At 46.1% G+C, this 23445-nt stretch overlaps 1 protein-coding gene across 5 annotated transcripts in view; it reads left to right on the top strand.

The window, feature by feature from the left end:
• Positions 1 to 23445, top strand: part of MYO7B (myosin VIIB) — a 99800-nt gene that overhangs the window by 35047 nt on the left and 41308 nt on the right. For all 5 annotated transcript variants that reach the window (XM_073360171.2, XM_073360170.2, XM_073360173.2 and 2 more), the window contains exons 13-24: positions 1285 to 1495; positions 4655 to 4790; positions 5058 to 5218; positions 11472 to 11609; positions 14671 to 14823; positions 15376 to 15474; positions 16014 to 16108; positions 17414 to 17498; positions 18017 to 18235; positions 19554 to 19661; positions 20801 to 20980; positions 23025 to 23234. In XM_073360171.2, coding sequence (XP_073216272.2) covers positions 1285 to 1495; positions 4655 to 4790; positions 5058 to 5218; positions 11472 to 11609; positions 14671 to 14823; positions 15376 to 15474; positions 16014 to 16108; positions 17414 to 17498; positions 18017 to 18235; positions 19554 to 19661; positions 20801 to 20980; positions 23025 to 23234 — 1795 coding nt within the window. The remainder of the gene's footprint in view (positions 1 to 1284; positions 1496 to 4654; positions 4791 to 5057; positions 5219 to 11471; positions 11610 to 14670; positions 14824 to 15375; positions 15475 to 16013; positions 16109 to 17413; positions 17499 to 18016; positions 18236 to 19553; positions 19662 to 20800; positions 20981 to 23024; positions 23235 to 23445) is intronic.

Here is a 23445-nt window from a genome sequence, read left to right as displayed (position 1 = left end):
ATAAAGGTAGGGAACAAATGAATTAATTTGCTCATTCATTGTCGTCTTCGCGCTCAAAGTAAAGATGGTGTTTGCTTCCATCACTGAATTTTCCTAGCGATGATCATGATGCACATCCCTGTGCTGACTTTTCCTGCCACACAGATGCCATTACCTCTGCTGAGCTATGTTGCACGGGACAGGGGTTCTCCAACTTCATCATAGCATGAACCACATCTTAATGGAGATCATGTTGTGGATACTTCAGGTTCCTATTCCCTGCATGCTTTCCTCTTGCCCAGTCCTCTCCTGTACATGGTTTCAGGCGCTTGATTTCCCTGCTCCTGTGGACATGCTGCCCAGATGCCTCTTCCTCCCTGACATAATGCCGATTGTCTCTTTCCCATCTCTCCTGGACATTCCTCTCCCACTGGTGGCTTCAGGCCCCAAGAGCAGCTTCTGTTTCCTCTTAGATAGTAGTGGCCCCAATGGAGGCAGCTAGACTCGCTCTTCCTCCTTGTGTCCAGCTCCTTCTATGGGCACTGAGGCTCTTTGGCAGGGAACCAGCAGGACACAAGGAGGAGAGCCAGCACCATATAACCAGCCAGCTTTCCACAGACCATTAGCAAATGCTGTGCAGACCATGAACCACAGGTGTTCTGCATATTAATGTACCAAAGATGCTACACCTGGGAAAAAGCCCAGGGAGCATGTGATCAGTATCACATTTCTGTATGCTACCTTTAATGGAATATGTGATAAATCTGTCTATAGTATGGTGGTGCCTAAAGGTCACAATCCAGATCAGGGCCTCATGGTGTGCAGACACACCAGCACACAAAATCCTTGCCCCCAATTATTTACAAGACCAGATGCAAGATGCGTGAGTGACAAACAAAAGGAGGGAAGGTGGCAGAGAGGACAAGAGTAAGAGGAATCCGATCACACACCTATACAGGTTAGCTAAGCACATACAGGCTAGCTAGGCACACAACCAGGAAGCTCCTATGGGTCTCTGTAAAAACAAAACAAAACATAAAATGAAACAATCTGTCCTGCCAGCCGCACACTATATGAAGAAGGAGTCCATTGCATGTGGGTTGTTGGGCATGGTGACATGTGCCCAGAAAGAACAACATACACCAGGTGTGTTCGTTAACAGTATGAAATGGTATCACCTAAACTATAACAGTGTTCCCTGTGTGCATGTATCAAATATAGAGTGTCAGATAATACTGTCCAGTGAAAGTGATGGTACCAGGTAACATGGAGATGACAGTGGGTCCTCATGCTGTTCCCCTGCAGCTTTGAGCAGCTCTGTATTAACTTTGCCAACGAGCACCTTCAGCAGTTCTTTGTCCGCCATGTCTTCAAGCTGGAGCAGGAGGAATACCTTGCTGAGCACATCTCCTGGAGCCACATTGAATTCACAGACAACCACCAGGCTTTGGAAGTGATTGCACTCAAACCCATGAACATTGTCTCCCTCATTGATGAGGAAAGCAAGTTCCCTAAGGTGAGAGCCTTATTCTATCTGGTCTCTTGGCTTCACACAGAGGGCAGCTGCCTAGGAAGCTCTTCTGGAGGGACTGTGAGCTGGTAAGACCCAGTGAGAGTCATTTCCCCACAGAAGTCCCTTCACTACCTTTAATGTCCTCTCCAGTTGCAACCCAAAGGGGAAAGTCCATGAGATTAAAACTCTTGTGCACACTGTAGATGGTTCACTGGTTGACTGTGTGCTGGACTGTGCTTACAGTTGGGAGGAGTTGCTGCTCCGGAATTCTTCAGGGCCAGAATAATTTGTGGCCTTTATAGACTCATAGATTCCAAGGCCAGAAGAGATTACTGTAATCATCTAGTCTGACCTCCTGTATAGCACAGGCCATAGAACTTCCCTGAAATAATTCCTAGAGAAGATCTTTTAGAAAAATATCCAAACTTTATGTAAAAATTATCATTACAAGACAATTGAGAATCCATGACAACCCTTAGTAAATTGTTCCAATGGTAAATTACCTTAATTGTTAAAATGTATGCCTTATTTCCAGTCTGAATTTGTCTAGCTTCAACTTCCAGCCATTGGATCATGTTATACCTTTCTCTTTTAGATTGAAAAGCCCATTATTATATATTTGTTCCCCAGGTAGATACTTATAGACTGTAATCAAGTCACACCTTAATCTTTTCTTTGTTAAGATAAATAGTTGAGCTCTTTGCGTCTATCATTATACAGCATGTTTTCTAATCCTTTAATCATTCTTATGGCTCTTCTCTGAACCCTCTCCAATTTATCAACATCCTTCTTGAATTGTGGACACTAGAACTGGACACAGTATTCCAGCAGTGGTCACCCCAGTGCCAAATATAGAGGTAAAATAACCTCTGTATTCCTTCTCAGTATTCCCCTGTTTATGCATTCCAGGGTCACATTAACTCTTTTGGCCACAGCGTTACACTGGGAGCTCATGTTTGGCTGATTATCCACCACAACCCCCAAAGCTTTTTCAGAGTCACTGCTTCCTAGGATAGAGAGTCCCCCATCCTGTAGATATGGCCTACATTCTTTGTTCCTAGGGGTATGCATTTACATTTAGCCAAATAAAAAGCATATTGTTTGCTTGCACGCAGTTTACTAAGCGATCCAGATCACTCTGAATCAGTGACCTGTCCTCTTCATTATTTACCACTCCCCCAATTTTTGTATCATCTGAAAACTTCATCAGTGATGATTTTATGCTTTCTTTCAGGTCACTAATAAAAACATTAATGAGTGTTGGGCCAAGAACAAATCCATGCGGGACCCCTCTGGAAACTCACCCACTCAATGACAATTCCCCATTTACAATTACATTTTAAGACTTATCAGTTAGCCAGTTTTTAATCCATTTAATGTGTGCCATGTTAATTTTATATCGTTCTAGTTTTTTTAAACATGTCATGCCTTATAGAAATCTAAGTATATTATGTCAACCCTTTTACCTTTATCAACCAAATCTGTAATCTCATCAAAAAAGAAATCAAGTTAATCTGACAGGATCTATTTTCCATAAAGCCATGGTGATTTGCATTAATTATCTTACCTTCCTTTAATTCTTTATTAATCAAGTCCCATATCAGCTGCTCCATTATCTTGCCAGGGATTGCAGTCAGGCGACCAGCCTATAATTACCCAGGTCATTCCATTTACCCTTTTAAAAAAATGTTACATTAGCTTTCTTTCAGTCTTCTGGTTCCTCAATTCTCCAAGACTTATTGAAAATCAACTTTCACAGTCCAGCAAGCTCTTCAACCAACTCTTCTAAAATTCTTGGATGCAAGTTATCTGAACCAGATTTTTAAAATGTCTAACTGTAGTAGCTTCTGTTTAACATCCTCCAGAGATGCTAGTGGAATGGGAAGAGTGTTATCATCACCATAGGATGAGACTATAGCATCTGTTTTCTCCCCAAATACAGAACAGACATATTTATTGAAGACATCTGCCTTTTCTGTATTATTATTGATAATTCTACTATTTCCACATAGTAGTGGACCAATACCATTGTCAGGATTCTTTTTTATCCTATTATATTTAAAAGACTCCTTCCTATTGTCATGCTGGCCATAGCTGCCTCCTTGTGTCTCTTTGCTTCCCTTATCAATTTTCTACAAGTCCTAATTTCTGATTTATATTCATTACTATTAACATCCCCTTCCTTCCATTTGTTATAATATAACAGATATATGTATCTGCCTTCACTTCCACTCTAAACCAAGTTATTTTTTTAACCAGCCTTCACCCTCAGTTTTGGCTTTTTGGGCATCTAGTAAGGTAGTCTTAAATAATGCAGCTGTGCCAGGTGGTAAGAGCACAGAGGCTGGAGAGCATCCCCCATGCTCTCTGCATGCTCCAGGAAAGGGATAATCACAACTGCAGTCCCTGCACTCAGAAGAGCAAAGGGTTTGCTCCCCCTTTATTATCTCAAGGGCCCATGGCACTTCAAAGAGCACAGCCCTGCCCATTCTACATGCTGTTTGCCACCCAAAGGAGGAGGAAGCTGTTGAGGCATCCCTTTAACAACAGGATTATCCTAGTGGTTTTTTTCCCCTCCCTGATTAATTGTAATGAAAACTATATGCTTAATGACAAGCACCCAGCTGACTGCCAGCCAACCAAACTCATCTGTTGAGCTTCCCATAGATTGGCTATGCAGCAGAATCCTGTCTGTAACCTCCAGAGATGCATAAGGGCCAGGGCAAGGAGAGCGGTGCCAGCCTCATGGAGGGCCTCTGTGCCACTGAGCCTGTGCTGGGCAGGAAGGCTCAAAGAGGCCAGGGGAACATGCTCTCAAGCAACTCTTACTGCCTCTTGCACAGCTTTGGGGAGCCCCAAGCAGCGGGGGTGACTCCCTGGCCCCAGGGTAGCAGGACACACTCACTGGTGCTGTGAAGTGCCAGTGGATACTCTAGCTAGGCCCTGTCTTTGTATTTGAGAGTGCTAGGATGGTGCCCTACTGCTAGATCCAGCTCCTAACAACATTGTCCCTCCCTCCCACTCCAGCGCAATCACCCAATGCAGGTCCAGATTTAACCCTTTGTTATCTTGGAGCACTATTTTTTTTGCTCGCACTGTAGAGGCCAGTGCTTGCAGAGAGAATCTGCTTCACCCCTGGCTCTTGGTTGTGTTTGTTCCTAGGGCACTGACGCCACTCTGCTAAACAAAATCAATTCCCATCATGGCAAAAGCAAAATCTACATCCCACCGAGGAGCGTCCATGACACCAAATTTGGTATCAACCACTTTGCTGGGATTGTCTATTACCAGTCAAAAGGTGAGAACACTTCAAGTACAAGCATGGTCCTCCTCAGAAGCAAAGAGAGGAGAGCGCCTGTCCCCTGAGGCAGCTGCCCCATGGGTCATTGTCATCTCCCTGGTGCTAGATTACACGCAGCCTCCTGCTTGCCAAGCAGAAGTAATGAAGGCAAGAGGATTCATTTAAATTGAGGTGCAAGTTACTGTAAATTAGGTTTATTTTTGAGTAGCAGCCTGGGACCAGAGCCAGCGCAGATGATGAGGTTATTTTATTTCTGACCCACAGGTTTCCTGGAGAAGAATCGTGACATGCTCAGCTCCAACATAATGCAATTGGTTTACTCTTCCAAAAACAAATTCCTGAGGCAGATCTTCCAGGTGGAAACAACTGTGGCTACCCTAGGCCGTGGAAGCATAAGACATCTCAGAGCTGAGCATACCCTCAAGGTTGGCTTTCTTCCACTTGATTACAAAAAAATCTGGAGTGTGCTTGATTATCTTCAGCCTTCTGAATGGTCTTACATTCTGTCTGCAGACTCTTCTGTCTTTCCCTTGAGCAATTTGTGCACTGGTAGAACAGCTTGCGTGATCAACTGGAGTCCTGAATTATTGCCATAAACTGCTGTGATGTCAACCCAAAACTCAGAGTAACAGGGGGCCTTAGGACTTCCTCTCCCTGAATGGCCCATGCGGAGGCTACATTCAGGCTTGCATCAAAGCATTTGAGCTGTACTGCTCAGACAGCAAACTGACAAGTCTATATTGAGTCTGCCTCAGCTGTGCCTGGCTTTCTGTCTGAAGGTAGATGCCAGCTGAAATCGTCTAAGCGTGCACATGTTCATCACTATAGTATTTGAGTGCCTGTGTGTGTGAATAGGTCTGAGTGGAGGTGGTATGGAGAAAATCATGACTAAAGGCATGCCTTGTAAACCCAGAAGCTCCTTTTAATTGAAGCAAGCCGTGACCAGGAGGCACCATGGTAGAGTGAATACAACTCTAGGAGCAGGCAGACAAGTGGCAATTCATTAAAAAATTCTCCATCTAAAGTCCCAGGATAGCTTGTTGGGAACCTCAGAACTTCATGTGGGATCATTTAAGAGTATCACAGGAAGTGATCTGGGAGTGGAACATTGTGCAATCCAGGCATTGTGCATGGGATCATTCAGATAGCCAATCCAGAATAAAATATGAGTCCTGTGAACTACAGCCTAAGATCCCTGTCCCAGATACTGTTATATTGGATAGCAAGGTTGTAATAGGGTGCACTCACCTCTCGCGAGTGCCCCTGTTTGAGTGTGTGTTTTTTCTCAATTTTCTCCACTCATGGTGCCCCGTTGGCTACTGTAGTTGTCAGGCAGGTCTGGCCGAGTCTCTCACAGTCGTGCAAAACCAAACAAATCCCTTCTGGGGTACACAATCCAAAATGTCCCCCATGTCCTGCACCCTCCCTCAGTCTTTCACCAGCCCAACAGGGCCCATCACTGTACCCTCGCTTGGTCCAGCTAGGTTGCAAGGCTCCCACTCTGGAACTGAGCAGTGCCCTGAGGGCTTTTTTCCTGGGGTCACCTTGCCTCTACTTGAGTCCTCAGTGACCCCAGCTTTCCTGCTGAGCCACCCTTCTTGGACTCAGTTTGCTGACCACAGCTCCCCACTGAGTCAGTCCCAGTGCAGCCCTCTTCCCTGGGATGCCACAGCTCTAATTCCCTTCCTTAGGGTACAGCCACTTCCCTTAGTGGCTGGGCGGGGACCCAGTCCCACCCACTGCTCCGGGTCCCAACCCAGGGACCCTTTAATCCTTTTGCTGCATCCCTTTACTAATTGCTGCTCTATGTTTCCCTGGACCATTTCCCTATAGTCCGTCTTAGTTGAGTCGCAGCAGCCAGCCAGAAGCTGCTTCCTCACTCCCCCAGTCCCTGCCAGTAACTACCTGCTTGGTCCCAGCAGCCAGCCAGAAGCTATTCTCAGGCTCCCCCAGTCCCTGCCAGTAACTAATCCAGTGTTTCTCAAATGCGGCCACCAGGAGCTTTTCTTGCAGCCAGAGCCTCCCGGGGCTGTGATGGGGTGGGGGTGGGTGGCAAAATGGTGGCCCTTTCCCCTCTCTGTTGCTCCTGGATGCACTGCCTTGATGTTGATTGCTGGGACTGCCAGCAGGGGTTGGGCTCTGCCTCCTTCTGGAGACATCTGGAGCACAACGCTGGAGGAGCAGGCAGCCACCTTCCCAGGGCAGTGGGGCTCAGGCTTTGGGCCTCAGCTCTGGGGCGGTGGGGCAGCAGGTTCTGGCCGAGGAACTTTGGGCTCCAGCTCTGGACTCTGGCTGTGTAACAGCAGGTCCCAGGCTCTGGCCATGGGGCTTCAGGCTCCAGTCCCCCGCTGCCTCCCCCAACCCCTCACCCACCAAACCTCATTGCCTCTGACCCCTGCTGCCTCCCCTGACCCCGCATCCAGGGCTTAATGTGTCCCTAGGCTTGGCAGGGCTGAGTAAGTCTGCTGTGAAACAAGATACTTGCATGTTTGTTAATATCATGTTTCACAACAGACTTACTAACTAGCAATAAATAAATTACAGTGATTTGGACGTGTGTATGTGCATATTTAGTTGTTTTTCCTAAAGCTAATTAAGTATTTTAGGGGAAAGTGTGAGAGCGGTCATGAGCAAGCGTTGGTGGCCGCAGTCTGAGGCCATCAAAACATTTGTCCTGAGAACCCCTGAATTAATCTGTCCAGCCCCTGCAGCCAGCCAGGAGCAGTCTTGCTCTCCTAGGCCCTGCCAGTAGGTTAAACTCACTCTGTAATGGCCCTATAGCTCCTTTCATATGAGCCTGCTGGGCCCTGATAGGCTGCTCCTTGCAGCCTCTTTCCTGATTGGCTGCTGCCCACGTAGCCTCTCTAGGCAACTTGGAGGACCCCCTCCATTGCCCTTTTCTGGGGTGGGGTGTGACAGAGCCACAAGGCAGCAGGGCCTACTCCACCCCATCACAAAGATATTTCCCTAAGTAAGAGACTGAGTAGTCTGTGTACTTGGCACTCTTATCGCAGTGCAGCCTACAAAAAGGGCATGGCTAAGCAGATTGCGAACTGATCATGGCCTTTCCCCCACTGTACAGTGCTCCTTGGATGGGCCTGAGGGACCTCCTGTCTGCGCCTTCCAAAAGGCAATGTAAGCCACTCCTCATCACCCTCCCTCCACACCTCGCGAGGTTGGCTGCTTGCCTTTGGCCACTGACGCTAACTTAGCTCTGCCTCATGGCCCAGGTGCAGTGTGCGAGTCTTTAAAATTCACGATTGCAAAGTTACCTTAGAGACGTGTATCTAAGGGTGTAAAAATGGGGCAGGATTTTATTGTATGAAGTGAGAAGCAAAGAGTGGTTACCAACGTACCCAGCAAGAGTGGGGGAGGGCAGAGTTCAGTTTACATGCTTTTCCTTAACTGTCACATTTCTTCACTTTAGAGTGTTTAAGCAACCTCAGGTCTCAGAGTAGCAGCCGTGTTAGTCTATATCCGGAAAAAAGAACAGGAGTACTTGTGGCACCTTAGAGTCTAACAAATTTATTAGAGCATAAGCTTTCATGAGCTACAGCATCCAATGAAGTGGGCTGTAGCCCAGGAAAGCTTATGCTCAAATACATTTGTTCATCTCTAAGGTGCCACTCCTGTTCTTTTAAGCAACCTCAGTGTTGCCTGAAGGTATTTTGTCTTTTACTTTTCATATTAGGTAGGTTTCCTGCCTGGGGTGGATAGCAAATCATCCTCCTAGCTTGCTGTAATACTTGTTATCTATCTGCTCCCCTGGCTCTATTTCCTGATTCTGTCCTCTGATGTCCTTTCTTCCTCCGTCTCTGTCCCGCTCTGGCTTTCTGCAATCCAGAGCATCGTCTGCCTCTGCTCAGGTAAATAGCTTGAGGGAAGATGGAAGTGAACAGTGGAATAAGCAGCAAAGGGCAAGCTGGAGTGGCATCTGTGTAGAGAATAACCTTGTGATTAAGAATTGGGTTTATTTGCACTGCTTTAGTGGTTTCTTGTCTCCTCAGAAAGCCTGTGTTATTTGAAACTTTTTCTTTGGAGCATGCATGGGAAATGCAATGGCTCATCTGTGAGGAAAGAGATGTTTTTCCAGTGGGGATGCATGGCTCAATTCAAAGCCCACGTACGTGAGTGGAAAGACTCCCATTAACTTCCATGGGCTTTGTATCAGGCCCATACTTTGGAGCCTGGGAAGTAAAGGCTGTAGAGAGGAATGGTGGGTTAATGGCTCCATGGGACTTTGCTGTCCTGAGTTGATAGAACTGCTCCTCGAGATCACTGGGAGAGAAACCACAATCCTATTCCTGGCAACAACGTCCTTAATTGTGTAGTCACGTGAGACCATCAGGATACAGGTGTCAGATCTCTCTGTGGCTGTCTTACTGACTTATTGAGGTAGAAGATGGACTGCTAAAATGTGGGAATATCCAATGTTAATTAGGCTCATGTACTGTAGTTATTTTAGCTGTTCTGATCAGATGCCTACTAGCTTTAAGTGAATAATCTGTGTTGTAGCTGCTCTAAGGCAGTGGTTTTCAAACTGTGGGTCATGACCTGGTACTGGGTTGCAGAATGTAAGGCACTGGGTCGCGGCGGCTCTGGTCAGCCCCACCGACCAGGCTGTTAAAAGTTCCATCAACGGTGCTGCCTGGATAAGGCAGGCTAGTCCCTACCTGTTCCAACACCATGCTGCACCCCAGAAGTGGCCAGCACCAGGTCCAGCTCCTAGGCGGGGGGGCCATGGGGTGATGCGTGCTGCCCCTGCCCCGAGCACCAGCTCCGCCCACCCATTGGCCGGGGGCGGTGTCTGCAGGCAAGAGCCACCCACCTACGAGCCAGACCTGCTGCTCGCCGCTTCTGGGTGCAGTGTGGTCAGTAGTGCCAGGGTAGGCAGGAAGCCTGCCTTAGCACCGCTGCTGACCGGGAGTCGCCGGAGGTAAGCCTGCGCCCCAATCCTGCACCCCAATCCTCTGCCCCAGCCCTGAGCCCCCCCAAACCCAGAGCCCCTTCCTGAACCCCAAACTCCTCATCCCTGGCTCCATCCCAGAGCCTGCACCCCCATCCCAGAGCCTTGACCCCCCCCTTGCACCCCAACCCCCTACCCCATCCCAGAGTCCCCTCCCACACCCTGAACCGCTCATTCCCAGACCCACCCCACAGCCCTCACCCCCACACCCCAACCCTCTGCACCTGCCCTGAGCTCCTCCCACACCCCAAACCCCTCATCCTGAGTTCCGTTGGGTCATGGGTATCAACAATTTTCTTCAACTGGGTCACCAGAAAAAAATTTTGAAAACCACTGCTCTAAGGCACTCTGAGGAAATATTTTCCAAAAGTACATGTGTTTGGCCACGGGAGGGCAGTGTTGATCCATAGGTAAAGCTGTGGACGTGCTCAGTGTTAGATGTTGAAGTGTGAATGTTTAGAGAGGAATGACAATCAGAATGGATTTGCGTAAGTGTAATAGCAACATGGGCCAATGGAGTGTGTGGTTCCCCTGTGTCAAAGAAACCTTGTGTCACATAGTTATTAGCTCCTTGCTCTGAAGAAGCCCTGTACTAAAACAAAACAAAACAAACAAATGCAATAGAACCCTGCTGTAGGTAGGATAGGACAAGAAGCAATGGGCTTAAATTGCAGCAAGAGCAGTTTAGGTTGGACATTAGGAAAAACCTCCTAACTGTCAGAGTGGTTAAGCACTGGAATAAATTGCCTAGGGAGGTTGTAGAATCTCCATCATTGGGGATTTTTAAGAGCAGGTTGGACAAACACCTGTCAGGTGTTAGATAATACTTAGTCCTGCCTTGAGTGCAGGGGACTGGATTATATGACCTCTCAAGGTCCCTTCAGTTCTATGATTCTGATTTGCACAGAGTGTCACTGTAATGGAATGTGCAGTTTAAACACAATGGAAAGCTGAGATTAACTCCTACTACAATGCTCTGTCTAACAAAGAGTGTGGAAAATTCTGCTCCCACTTAGGCGGGTGAAAACTTGCAGTAACTAAAGTAAAGGTGTGTTTCCACTGGAGTTGCACCAGTGGAACAGAGAGCAGAATTCAGCACAGTTGCTATAAGCATAAGAACTCTGTATTTATGACCATATGCAGATCAGCTCTTAACTTTTCACTATGTATTCTGTGTATTTGTACCATTTCACTATTTACAATAGCAATAACGACCTTGGAGTTAGACTTCTGTAGCTAATGGCTGACTGGGAAGCCATGGGCCCTTAGCCTGGGCAGCTGGGCATGAACTGCCAGGTAATACCTAGCCTGGAGGTCAGTATTGCTTACGTACATGCTGTTTCCTATCAAGCTCACAAGCACACACATATTAATTACCATTGCAATAATAACCTGGTATATGCCAAGACAGGTCCTATAATATACCCAGAACTTGTCCGCAGAGAAGGATCCTGGCCCTTGGTACGCATGATGGGTAGGACTTTGCCACTTCCATACACACTGAGCAGCACTTTACTCATGTGAGTAATCCCAGTGAGTGCCGGGGGATTACTGGCATGAGTAAGTACAGCATAGAGTAAGGATGGCAGATGGGTACAGAAACAGAAATTAGGGGCCTGGCAGAAAATGTGTTTCTCTTTCCAGGAACACGCAGCGACGTTATTAGTAGGCCCAAGGGAGATAAGAATCATGTATGTGCTTATTCTCTCCAGGGCTTGGATACCAACAAACGCCTGTCTACATTAGGTGGTCAATTCAAACAGTCTCTGGAGCAGCTGATGAAAATCCTGGGGAACTGCCAGCCGTACTTCATTCGCTGTATCAAACCCAATGACTACAAGAAGCCTTTGGTAATACTTCAAAAATACTAGATCAACGTCTTACCCGCAGTAATGTTTGTGTTTAGGGGGAAAGTGACTTAACAGAAATCCTCAGTTGCTATATAGCATCTTGTATTTCCACCTTAACTAAGAATAGCTGGAGTTCTAAGGTGGCTGTAATAAAAAAGGCAACAGTATAGAGTGACTTTAATTTTAAATGGACCCTGCAAAAGGTTTTGGAGTGATGTATTGCAAAACCAGGAATGAGGAATATACTGAAACATGTTATAAAAGCCTCCCTTGTACCTAAAAAACAGATAATAGGGAGGGTTTTAACTAACAACAAATAGGGAAAGGGAAAAAAATATAACTATGGGGCCAAAAGTGATCATACTGAGAGACAAAGGTGCTGGTGTTTAAAGTGGAGAAGGGCCATCTGAGCAGAGTCACAAGGGAAGAGCGAAGGTCTTGCAGTTAAGACACTGGACTGGGACTCAGGAGATCAAGACCCGGTTCTGCCGTAGACTCCCTGTGTGACCTTGGGCAAGTAATTTCATCTGTCCATGCCTCAGTTCCTTCGTTTGAATTGGGGACAATAGCACTGCCCTACCTCAGCTGGTGTGCTAAGAGGATAAAAGAGAGTCAACAGAGGGGAAGTGCTCAAAGATTGCAGTGATGTGGCTATAGAAGAACCTAGATCAAATGGAATTAAGTTCTATGTTGCAAGGTGCAGCACCACCAAGGTGCAATTACCTGCCAAGCTAGGAATTGATGATGGGATCGTCCTTACCAGAACCTCCCAAGCAGCCAAAGGACAGACTACATTTGAAATGCATTCTAGGGCTTTGTATTCATGATCTTGCATCTTTGCAAAAACCTGCATCAACCTGCTGTGGGCAACTAGGACCTGGCCCAAAGCCCACCAAGATCAGTGAGAGTCTTCCTAAGGACTTCAGTGGGCTTTGGACCAAGCCTCTAGTGACCAGTGTTTGCAGATGTAAATTTAGGGGGTGGATTGAGCTCCTTTGACAAATGTGTGTCCACCTTAGTTTTGGAAACAAAGGGCCAACTCCTCAGCTGCTATAAATCAGCACTGCTCCATTGAAGTCAATGGAGTGATGTCAGCTTGTATCTGCTGAGGATCTGGCTCAGAAACAGAGAAATACTAATTTTAAAAAAAGAATTGGCCATGTGTTGACTCACACGCTAGCTGCACTGTTGTTTCCTGAATAGAGCACATCATTTTGGATAGGCCGAGTCTTCTCTTGCAAACTGCCATGTGCTTTCAATTCCCATTGACTTCAGTGGGCATTAAGGATGCTCAGAACCCCATGAGAGGTGCTCAGTGCCTGGCCGAATTGAGCCCATAGAGTAGTCTAATCATATCAGACCAGATCCAACTCCCTTTTTAAGTTTGTGGGAAGACCCCCATTATTTCAGGGGGAGATAGACTGGGTCCTCACCTCCAACAGGGACAGGGCTCAGGTTGCAATGAAACAATAATGGAATGACTTTTCCATACTGCCGTGCAGACCAAGGCCCTGACCCTGCCAACTTATGCCCATGCTTACCTGTTAGTACGTGACTAGTCCCACGCAGGTCACTGAGACTACTTGCCTGCTTAAAGTGGGTCAGCCTAGGCAGGATCGGATCCTATGGCGTAACTGATGTCACTTGGAGGGTATATCCCTGCCTTTCATCCAGTAGCCCTGAAAAGTTACTGTGCACCTCTCAGCCAGCACATGTCCCACCACAGCAGATGTAGCCACAAGTAAGCATGCCAGTGCCAGTGGTATGTTTCTATTTTCTCAGTCTCTGTGTGATATGAACAGAAAAACAACTACAGAGGACTGTAGAAAAAAAAAAAGCACTCTGTCCACTCTCAACTGTTCAAAGTAGCTGGCAAATATCTCTTCACTGGTACCTGATGGTCTGTTCATATTTACAGCAGGCAAGGATTCTGAAATCCTGTCCTTTATCTGCCCACTGGGGCTGGCTGTCATTATTCAGGATGTGAGGAAGTTCACTTTTTAAAGTAACCTCTTTATAGCCCTGATCTTAACACTTCGCAGTTCATGAAATCCTGCCCTTCCCCTCCCTTAGTCTCTGTGGCTTGTAGAAAAGGCCCTTTAAGGGGTTACACTTTCCAAAGTGACAGTTTAAAAACAAACTATGCACAAAAACTATAGCACTAGACCACACTACGTGAGGCCTGAGGCTCCAGGGTCTTACCGCTTGTGCCATCACTGACACTTGTGCAAAGGGAGAGTACAACCCTATTGGGCTGATTCGGTAGCATTCAACAGCCACTTGCAGAGGTGTCAGTGACTAACAGGTGGAAGTCTGCAGTGAATCTGGCCTGGTTTGTGTCATCTTGGTTTCTTTCAGCCCTTGTGCTTGCGGTAGGGATGTTAAGCACTCTTGGTGGAAGTTTCAGGGATGTCCAGATTTTACATTTGCTTGCTCAGATTGGGTCTTGCCTTCATAATTACCCATTTCATACACCTGTCTGGCAATCTGAATGCCAAGGTATGGGATGTCCTATGTACATGCTCACCTTTGAGCACTGGGCCCACAGTATGATGGATTACTTTAAGGTGTGGATTTTTAAAGGACCTCACCCTAACCTCTAATTTTGTTCTTTTGATAAAATGCAGGCACAATTTTGCAGGTGTAGTTTCTGATCTGTAGATATCTGCTGGTTTGTGGGATCAGTTAGGAAGTCGGACCACTAAGTGTCACAAATGTTCCTGCATTTGCTACCTACAAAAGTATACCCACAATTTCTCATGGGTCTAAAAGTGCAGATCTGGAATTGGAAATGGCCTTTAAAAAAATCGGACCCAAAGTAAATAGATCATTTCTGCTGCTGGCGTGTGCAAATATGCAGCTCTACAGAAGTCCCTTTCTTACACCAGCAATGGATTTGATGCATTGACTTATATAAAAAAGGCAATTAAAAAAAGAGAGTAGTATCTCATTTTGAAACCATCCTGGTATCTGCGGGATGGAGTCAGCAGATGCTCTCTAAGGAATGTTACATGAACAATTTGTTTCTGTGATAAGTTTCTTCATGTGTCTGTCCTTTCAGTTGTTTGATCGGGAGCTGTGTATCCGACAGCTGCGCTATTCGGGAATGATGGAAACCATTCGGATTAGGAAGGCTGGCTACCCAATTCGCTACAGCTTTGCAGAGTTCTTTGAGAGATACAGAGTCCTGCTGCCAGTGTCCACTCGAGAACAGGTGTGTCCACAGGAACTTGATTAATGCTAACTGGACTTTTCCTGATGGGGCACTGAGGGTAATATAGTCTCAGTTAGATTTTAAGCCTAAAATGGTCTCAGCTCACTGCTCACATGTACTGGATCACATGGCTAACCAGGGTTTAAATGCTTCTATTCTTCATGTTCCCTTTAGCTCATGCTTTTAGATCCAGTGGTCCTGGGTTCAGTTTCTGCAAACATCCCAACCAAGCGCATCATTCCAGATCTAAAGCACTTTCATTCTCTGCACCCTCATTTCTGAGATCTCTCTGTGCTGAGAAATTAACATGCCCCTGGCTTTGGATACCAGGACTTCTCAGAACAAAAACTAACATTCCTCTAGCTCTCAGTTCTGGAGCCGTTTAAACCTGAGCCATTTCTACTCTTGGCACTCTCAATCCTAGGCCTCTCAGACCTCCTAAATTTCTGTTCTTCATGCTTTGAAATGCCAGGTCCATAGATGTTTAGATCCTGCAACTTCTGTATTTCTAACCAAGTCCCGATCAGTGACAATGATTTTTTCCCCTATCAGCTGCAGGATGATGCTCGTCGGTGCTGCATTTACATTTCTGAGATGGTTCTAGGAAAAGATGAAGACTGGAAAATTGGAAGAACCAAGATTTTCCTCAAAGTAAGTAAAAAAGGCCATTTGCTACCTCTTAAGGTTAAAAAAAAAATGTGGGTGTGTCATCAGAAAGCTTGAATTCCCAGTTAAGGAGAACTAAGTCAGCAATCCTGAGTTCTAATGTGAATGCTATCCTCCTCTCCAAGTCCAGCTCTTTGGCCCTCTATACAGTGTAGTTCAGTGGGTATCGTTGTGCCACCAAATGGCTCATCCCATAAGAGATTCACTCACCCACTCCCATTTCCCATTTGTGCAGAGGACCAGCGCATTGCACTTCATAACTCCCTGCTTAGGCCCTGAAGGTACAGAGCATGTTATAGTGTGGGCATACTGTATGCCTGCAGATGGCTACAAGCAAGAACAGTGTGGCCAGGTGCTGCATAAACTTCCTCCTCCAGTTCCGACAATGCACATTGATGCCAACTCGCAGCACACCTGCAAGTTCTGGGTCTCTTCAGCACAGATGCTGCCCTTTGTGTCAAGTGTCTGGTGGTTCTGTGTTGAAACCGTTAAATCAATGTATATTTGTGACCTCTTTTTAACAGGATTATCACGATATGGTATTGGAGGTGCAGCGAGACAAGGCGCTCACTGAAAAGGCCATTCTGATCCAGAAGGTGCTGAGGGGATTCAAGGACAGGTGAGTGCTTTTAAAGAGCACGAGAGTTCGTAGTTGTATAAATTCTCACAGACTATTCTCCTCCTTGGGGTGCAGTATAACATAAGTAAAGCACGGTCTATATCAATCCGCAGCTTTCATTGGCCTTCAATTAGACTTCAGATAATATACTGATGGGGCCATATAAATAGATGGGCAAAGATTTTGCTCATAGATTTGTTATGTTTTCTGTTTCATTTTATCTTACAAAATCCAGTGGTGCTGTACATGGCACCCCACATGTTTGTGAAAGAATGATCAATAAATCCGCCTGGAAGGAGGATTTGCATTTATCAGTTTTTAGTAAACAATGGGCTAAGTCTCAGTGCATGAAATCCCACTGCAGTCAGTGTCCTCTTTTAATCTGTTTTAACCCTATCTTAATTTTAATTTTAACCCTATTCAGTTCTTCTCCCTGCCAGTGTAGAATTGTTCCCTGTAGTTATGGTTCCTAATGTTTTGTCCAGTTCAGTTTAAAAAGACAATGTATGTCGAGTTTACTTACATACTAGCACACAGCCATCCTCAGCTGCTCAGATTCCTTAAAGGTTTGAGTTATCACTTAATCTAACTCTGGCCAATCAAAGTGTGTTTTAGGGAAGAGTTCTAACTGTGTTCGGGAATGCGTCCATCCGTGAATGTGTAATACGGGTGTCATCCACCCTGCATTTACTGGGAGAGTGATCACTGTAGGAAGTTTGCAAAACTCATCTGAATAAGCAAACATTATCAGTAAAAACTCGAGTTCTAAGCATATGGTGATCAGACACATAGGGTTAACTTATCTAGGTTTGATTTCTGGAAACTGGACTACGTTTTCAGCTGTCACATCTCCAATGGATTTCACGGAGCTACTCCAGCAAAGCACGTGGCCTGGAGTTACTGCTGAGAACATTACTGGAGCATCATGGGTCAATCAATAGGGATTACTGGTACTTTCCCTAGACTCTCCTCCTCTCCATTAACAAGTGGATACAGAGTGCATGTGACAGGATTTTGGCTATCTTGTCTAATTCATTCTGCTGCTTTACTTGCGCTGAGAAGCAGGGTGAATCTCTCACTGGTGCTATGCAAGGGGTCAGGCTAGATGATCAGAATGGTCCCTCCTGGGCTTACCATCTGTTAGCATGGGGTGCAGGCGGACAGGATGTTGTGACTGAGAGGGCTAAGTATGGGCTAAGAGGGGAGAGCCACTGCTTCATTCCTGCCCCTCGCCCTGGTCTGTTGTATAAGATATGGCAGGACTGCCTAGCAGAGTAACCTATTTCTTCACCCATCTACTTTTAGGAAGCAGTTTCTAAAACAGAGGCAGGCTGCTGTGAAGCTGCAGGCAGCTTGGAGGGGTTATTACGGCAGGAAGAATTTCCGACTGGTAAGCGAGTGGGGTCTGGCCTTGAGAGAGTGTGAATACTGTGCTGTACATGGCGGGAGTTCAGAGTGGCTGCTCAGCAATGAGAGAGAATGGGCAGTGGGGTGGTGTATGGAGAAGAGGGGTTAAGCCCAACAAGGAGCACCTTAACCCTTGTTGAACCCAAGACACACCCTCTTATTAGTAAAGCAGTTACCCCTACCTAGTCCCAGGAAGGCCATTTTCTTCCATTCAGTTCTCTTCAGTCCTGTTCTCTCCTTCCTTTGCCTCTGTTTCCTGGGATTAATGTCATTCCGTACATTCAATAGGCCATGATCTTCAAAACCCACTTTAAAGAACACTGCACTGGCAGGAAATAAAGCATTCACTCCAGTGGTAATTTCCAGTAGCTGTGTCAGTTGTCCTGAGTCTTTGTCCAGGGTAGCTACAGAACTTGTTATCCTCTATCCAGCCCAACACAGTCCTGGCCTTGTTTGCATCAAGCCTAACTGCTTCCACTCATTCTTCTACACATTCTGCAGATCCTGCTGGGCTTCGAGCGCCTGCAGGCCCTCTTCCGGAGCCGGCTACTTGCTAAGCAGTATGAAACAGCCCGGGCCAGTGTGATTAAGTTTCAGGCCCTATGCCGAGGTTACCTGATGCGTCAGAAGACGGCAGAGCAGATGAAGGCTGTGTGCATTATACAGGCATATGCCAGGGGTATGTTTGCTCGTAGGAGTTTCCAGAGGATGAAGAGAGAGGTATGTGTGCACAGTCATCTCTGAAACATGATATTGCTTCTAGAATGCTTTGATAAGCATGGGGAGCAGCAAGCTTCTATAGGTAGCCAGTCCCCATTGTGATAACATAGTGTCCCCAGATGAGTTCTTAAGGCATCACCATAGAGTTGACTGTAGGATGTTCTCTTTGGTGTAGAATCCTAGAGTTAGCATGATGATGGTTCTCCAGGATCTTGACAGGTATGAGAGCAGGGTCTTCAACATGCAGATCTCATGTCTGTCTGTCATCTGTGCTTATTAAATTAGGGGATTTGCAGATGTGGGACAAAATCACTTGGGGAAATTGCAAAAAAAAATAAAATGCATTTTGTTTTAAAAATCAAAGAGAGTTCAGGAATATTTCTGTGTGGGAGGCATGAAGGGAGAACAAAAATATCTTATATGATAATATGTTCCAGTAACTTCTGAAGAGGTAAATCAGTTTCTATAACAGGGCCTGATATGGTCTTTTACAGAAATCAGACTATTGCTTTCTGGAATGAGATATTCACTGCCATGGACAAAACTCCTTAATTATTATTCATATTTCAATAGCACCTAGGCACCCAGTCATGGGCCAGGTCCCCATTGTGCTAGGCACTGTACAAATACAACAAAGACTGTCTGCCTGTCTCCATCTATAGATTTTCTAACATGCCTATTATCAAATGTCATATACATAGATAGGAGATGGACTTCGACTTTGACCCCACTCTCCTCCAATTCTCTCATTCAGCCACTGCTCCTTGCCAAGGGCCAAATGCATACCTAGAGGGAAAGATTTGGTGTTTTCTCTTCTTCCTTCTCTCACTTATTCACAAGCAAGATCATCAGGGCAACCCCTTCCCCACATCCTTCCTGGAGAAAGTGTTCAGGCTTAGAGTGAACTCAAAGTCAGTGCACTTTCTCTTACTGTCAGGGACCTCCTTACAAAAATTTGTAAAGGGGGCTGGGTGGCCAAATGAACCTTCAGTACTTGCCTCTTGCAGAAGACAGCAAGATCCCTTGTTGAGGAGCCCCAGTTAACCTCCTGGGCATTTCTTTCATTTGAATATCGGCCCCTTTTCAAACTATAGAATTGAAAAGGCAAAAGTTCTCTTCTGAAATAGTTTTCTTACATCCAAATGGTACTAGTTTATATGGGCCCTGTTGCCAAAGACAGCCAATCTACAGCTGAGCAGCCACTGAGGGATATTACTAAAATCTTGGGATGGCAGCCATCCCTGCTTCTCAGATGATGGGAGAATGTAGCCAGCAAAGCAGGGTAGAGATGTTCATAGAGTGTTACTGTTCCCTGCAGCACCAGCATAGACTAGAAGCCAGAAGGCTATGCTTAGAAGAGGAGAAGCGCCTCATCCAAATCATCGGGCCAATGAGAGCAAAGCAAGAAGCCATGAAGCTAGAAAAGGTAGGAATCAGGATTTGGAGGGATGAATGCAGAGTTCTCGTGTGTGCTCACAGACACCCCACTCCACCAAACATACACACGTGGACTTGCTTAACTCTCCACACACATGCATATGCATTGGGCTGCATTTTCAAAAAGTAACAACATGCAGGTACAGTTGTGACCTCCCTTGTGTATGCAAAGAAAGAACTGTGCAAGCAAGTCAGACATGCTTATCTGCCTGCACATTTCCCCAGATTGCTCATGCAAGTCTATCTGCAGCAATGTACTGGCACATTTGTCCAGATTGCCCATGCCAATGTGTTACCAAATATTTAAAGTCACACTCTTCTCTTAAGAGTTTGGGATTCTGTGCTTTCCCTGTAGCAGCTATTGACACCACTGCCCCTGACAGTTGCATTGTTTTTAGGCTAAGATTTTTAAAACAAAACTAATTAATGAGCACCAACTGTCAGGCTCCTGGGCCATACGACTTTAGACTTCCAGTATTTAGAATCTTGGGCTTAGTTTCTTATCTCATCCGCTATTACGCATCAGTAAGTGAAGGAGAACTGACTTTCTGATATTTTCTTTTGTAATGTTCCATAATCCATCCAATATAATCTGTTGGTCATTTGGGATCTGAAACTATGTCCCCCCAAGCTTTGCTGTTTACAGGAACAGGTGGAAACATGGGAAGCTGTGGACTTCGTGGCCTTCTACAACTGCAGAAACAAAAGTGACTTTTTGTGAAGTTGGAAAAGAGAAAAATGTTGGGCCCAATTCTGATTTCATTTAACCCCAGTATTAGATTGGTGTGAATTATTGACTCCTGAATTATCCCAATGTGAGTGGGATCAGAGTCAGACTGCTGTTAATTTTGGCTTTATGCCCCACTTCCAGCATGTACTTTAATTTTTTATATCCAAGGCTGTGTCAATCCTGGATGTAGCTCTCCAGTGCAGATGCATCACTCCAGTGTGACTCACCAGTACAAGCACCATTTTGCGCTGGTGCATTGTGTCTACATTGGGAGTTTGCACATGTCGAGCTACATCTGTGTAGTTACATCAGTGTAAATGTCCCAAATCTAGATAAGCCTTCAGTTCTAGCTAAATACCCTTCTAGTTAATCTTAATGTGTCTTTTGTGTGTTTAAAGGAGCACCTGGCTATCCTGGAGAGGGAGGAGGAGGAGGAGAAGCAAAGGAAATGCAATGCTCTCTCCAACAAGCCACCAACTTATGATGTGATCAGCGATCAGGAAATGGTGGATAAAGTGTTTGGTTTTCTGCCTGCTGTGATTGGAGGCCAAGAAGGGCAGGCTCCTCTGGGATTTGAGGTAAAGAGCAGCAAAGACATGATGGGCCAGATTCATGCCTGGTGTAATGTCCTTGACTTTGCTGAAGTTGCACCAAGGATAAATTTGGCTCAACCAGCTTCTATAAGGTGAAAACGTGAGCACTGGAAGAGACCAGAAGAGAAGAGCTAAGTGGATCCACTCTCGAGTCACATGATCTCATGTACTTGGCATCCTGGGGAAGCTCATTAGTAGCTCAATTAGCATAAGCTTCTGTCTCGTACAGGGCTTGAGAGCTCTGTGCCTCCTGAGGTCACAGAATGCCAGTTCCTTTCCTCTGGCAGACCCTAGAAAACCCATGCCAGCCTCTTCATTCTGTATCAGTCTCTTTTATTCTGCTTCCAGGGCCCGTTTCTCTGTCTGTAATTTTCTTGTTAGTCTTTTACAGTACATTCGTGCATTTCTTGTGGATTTAGTAGCTTTCTGTTTGAAAACGAGAGTAAGGTAGAGAGTGGACCTGATATATAGAACTGTGTAGCCTGTGTGATAGCATCAGTTAGTGTTTTATCTGGGGACAGATCTTGTTTTACACACAGTACCTAGGTCATGGGGAGGATGTTCCAGAAATGTCCAGCATATTATCCATGCCCAGTGAAACATGCCTTGGAGCCTCTCCAGCTTGATAATTTGTTGCCTTGGAAAGGAATGTAATTTGGCAGGACATGGGATCTGCTTCTGGATATCACCTTGAGCTGTCAGGTCCAGGGAGAAATTGCAAAGGATACTTCTAGCCACATGAAGGAAAGCTAAGGCCTGGTCTACACTAGAAAATTAGGTTGGTTTAACTACATGGGTATCGGGTGTGAAAAAATCCACACCCCTGAGAGGTGTCATTAAGGCAATCTAAATCCCCGTGTAGACAGCGCTTCCCCTGACCTAGCTACCACCTCTCAGGGAGGTGGATTAGATATGCCAAGGGAGAACCCCTCCTACTGGCATAGGTGGTGTCTATACTGAGGTGCTAGAGTGGTGCAGCTGTGTCGCTGTAGTGTGTTAAGTGCAGGTAAGCCCTAAATCCTACTTAACAGGCATAGGACTCTCTCCCCAGCATTTTGTTGACAAATCTGATCGTTGCTGGGAGGCCAGACTGTGCTTTGAAGTCCCTAGTTCTGCAACATTGTTGAGGTTAGGTCCAGTCTTCTGCTGAGCGTCCTCTGCCTCAAGAAAGCCAATTTCATCTCTGCAAGAGGAAACATCAGGAGGACTTGAGGAAGTGCAGTCACTTGGGAGGGTTTAATGCTGGAAGGTCCTTCTTCCAACATGCTTTCTTAGCCTTGGGCTCCTTGGGGTTAGCTCTTCCAGGACCCATCAGTTGCCAAGTACCCCAGTCAGCTGATTGCTCAGGATAAAGTAATTTGCGGTCATTGCCATTCATTTCAGAGGATGAGGCTTCCAGGTTTCTGATGAGTGATGGAAGACTCCAGTGTTAGCTGCACCAACCGCCTTAGGTCACCAGTCTGAATGAAGCATGCTTGGGGTGCACTGTTTTGGAGATCCCTACAGTTCTTAATGTCATGAAGTTAAAGCACTTGAGGTTTCTGAAAGCTTCAGTGCTGAACCATGTAGGACACTGTCCCAAGGCTAAGTCTCTAGCACTGCAGGAGTACAGGGAACAGAGGAAAGACTTTGAAGTTGCAGAAGGGGTCTGTGGTCCCAGTGGAATGGAGTGGGAGGAGGCAGGTGGATTAGAATGAGCAGATAAATCTCTAGATCAGTGTAGAGTGAGGGCTAGCAGGAAAGATAGGATAATGAGATAGAGCCTAGCTTTCCCAATGAGCAGACACCATAGTGTTCCCAGGCCACCTGGGATCCCAGGCTGAATGCACTTAGTGACAGTTAAATCTCCAAGAGCAGGACAGGCACAGCTCCCAGTGCCTACTGCTGGCTGATGGAAGTAGCACTGATATTAACTGAGAGGCACCTGGCTGGGACCCCAAAGGCTCTTTCTGGCAAAGCCGGGAGGCAGAAAATAACTATACAGGACATGAGGAGAAAGGAAATGGGCTCTTGTCTGTGTTCTGTGCAGGACTTGGAAGCAAAGGCAGGCAAGCTGGACGAGGTGGACCTGGACATGATTCCCATGAGCATGGAGCTGGAAGAGGAAGTTGATGACCTGGCAGAGTACACGTTTCCAAAGTTTGCAGCCACTTACTTCCAAGGATCCTCTACGCACATGCACATCCGGAGGCCGCTGCGTCACCCGCTGCTCTACCACGATGAGAAAGATGATGTCTTGGTATCATGTTCCTTCTTTGCAGTGCCCCTACCTGCCTTTCCTCTCCTCCAACAGGCCTGTCATTCCCTGACCAGGGGCTGTGGGCAGGGGAGACTCTAGAGCCAGAGATACTCCTGAGCACTACAATGGAACTAGTAATTTCCATGTTCCCTGAAGGCTGCTCACCTGCAAGTCTTTGCTTCCCACTGGCAGGTGCTGCTTACAGCCCAGT

This window comes from Lepidochelys kempii, chromosome 9 (assembly GCF_965140285.1).
Source record: "Lepidochelys kempii isolate rLepKem1 chromosome 9, rLepKem1.hap1, whole genome shotgun sequence".
NCBI classification, from domain to species: domain Eukaryota; kingdom Metazoa; phylum Chordata; order Testudines; family Cheloniidae; genus Lepidochelys; species Lepidochelys kempii.
The sequence above is the reverse complement of the archived record's forward strand: the minus strand, read 5'-3'. Positions and strand labels throughout refer to the sequence as shown.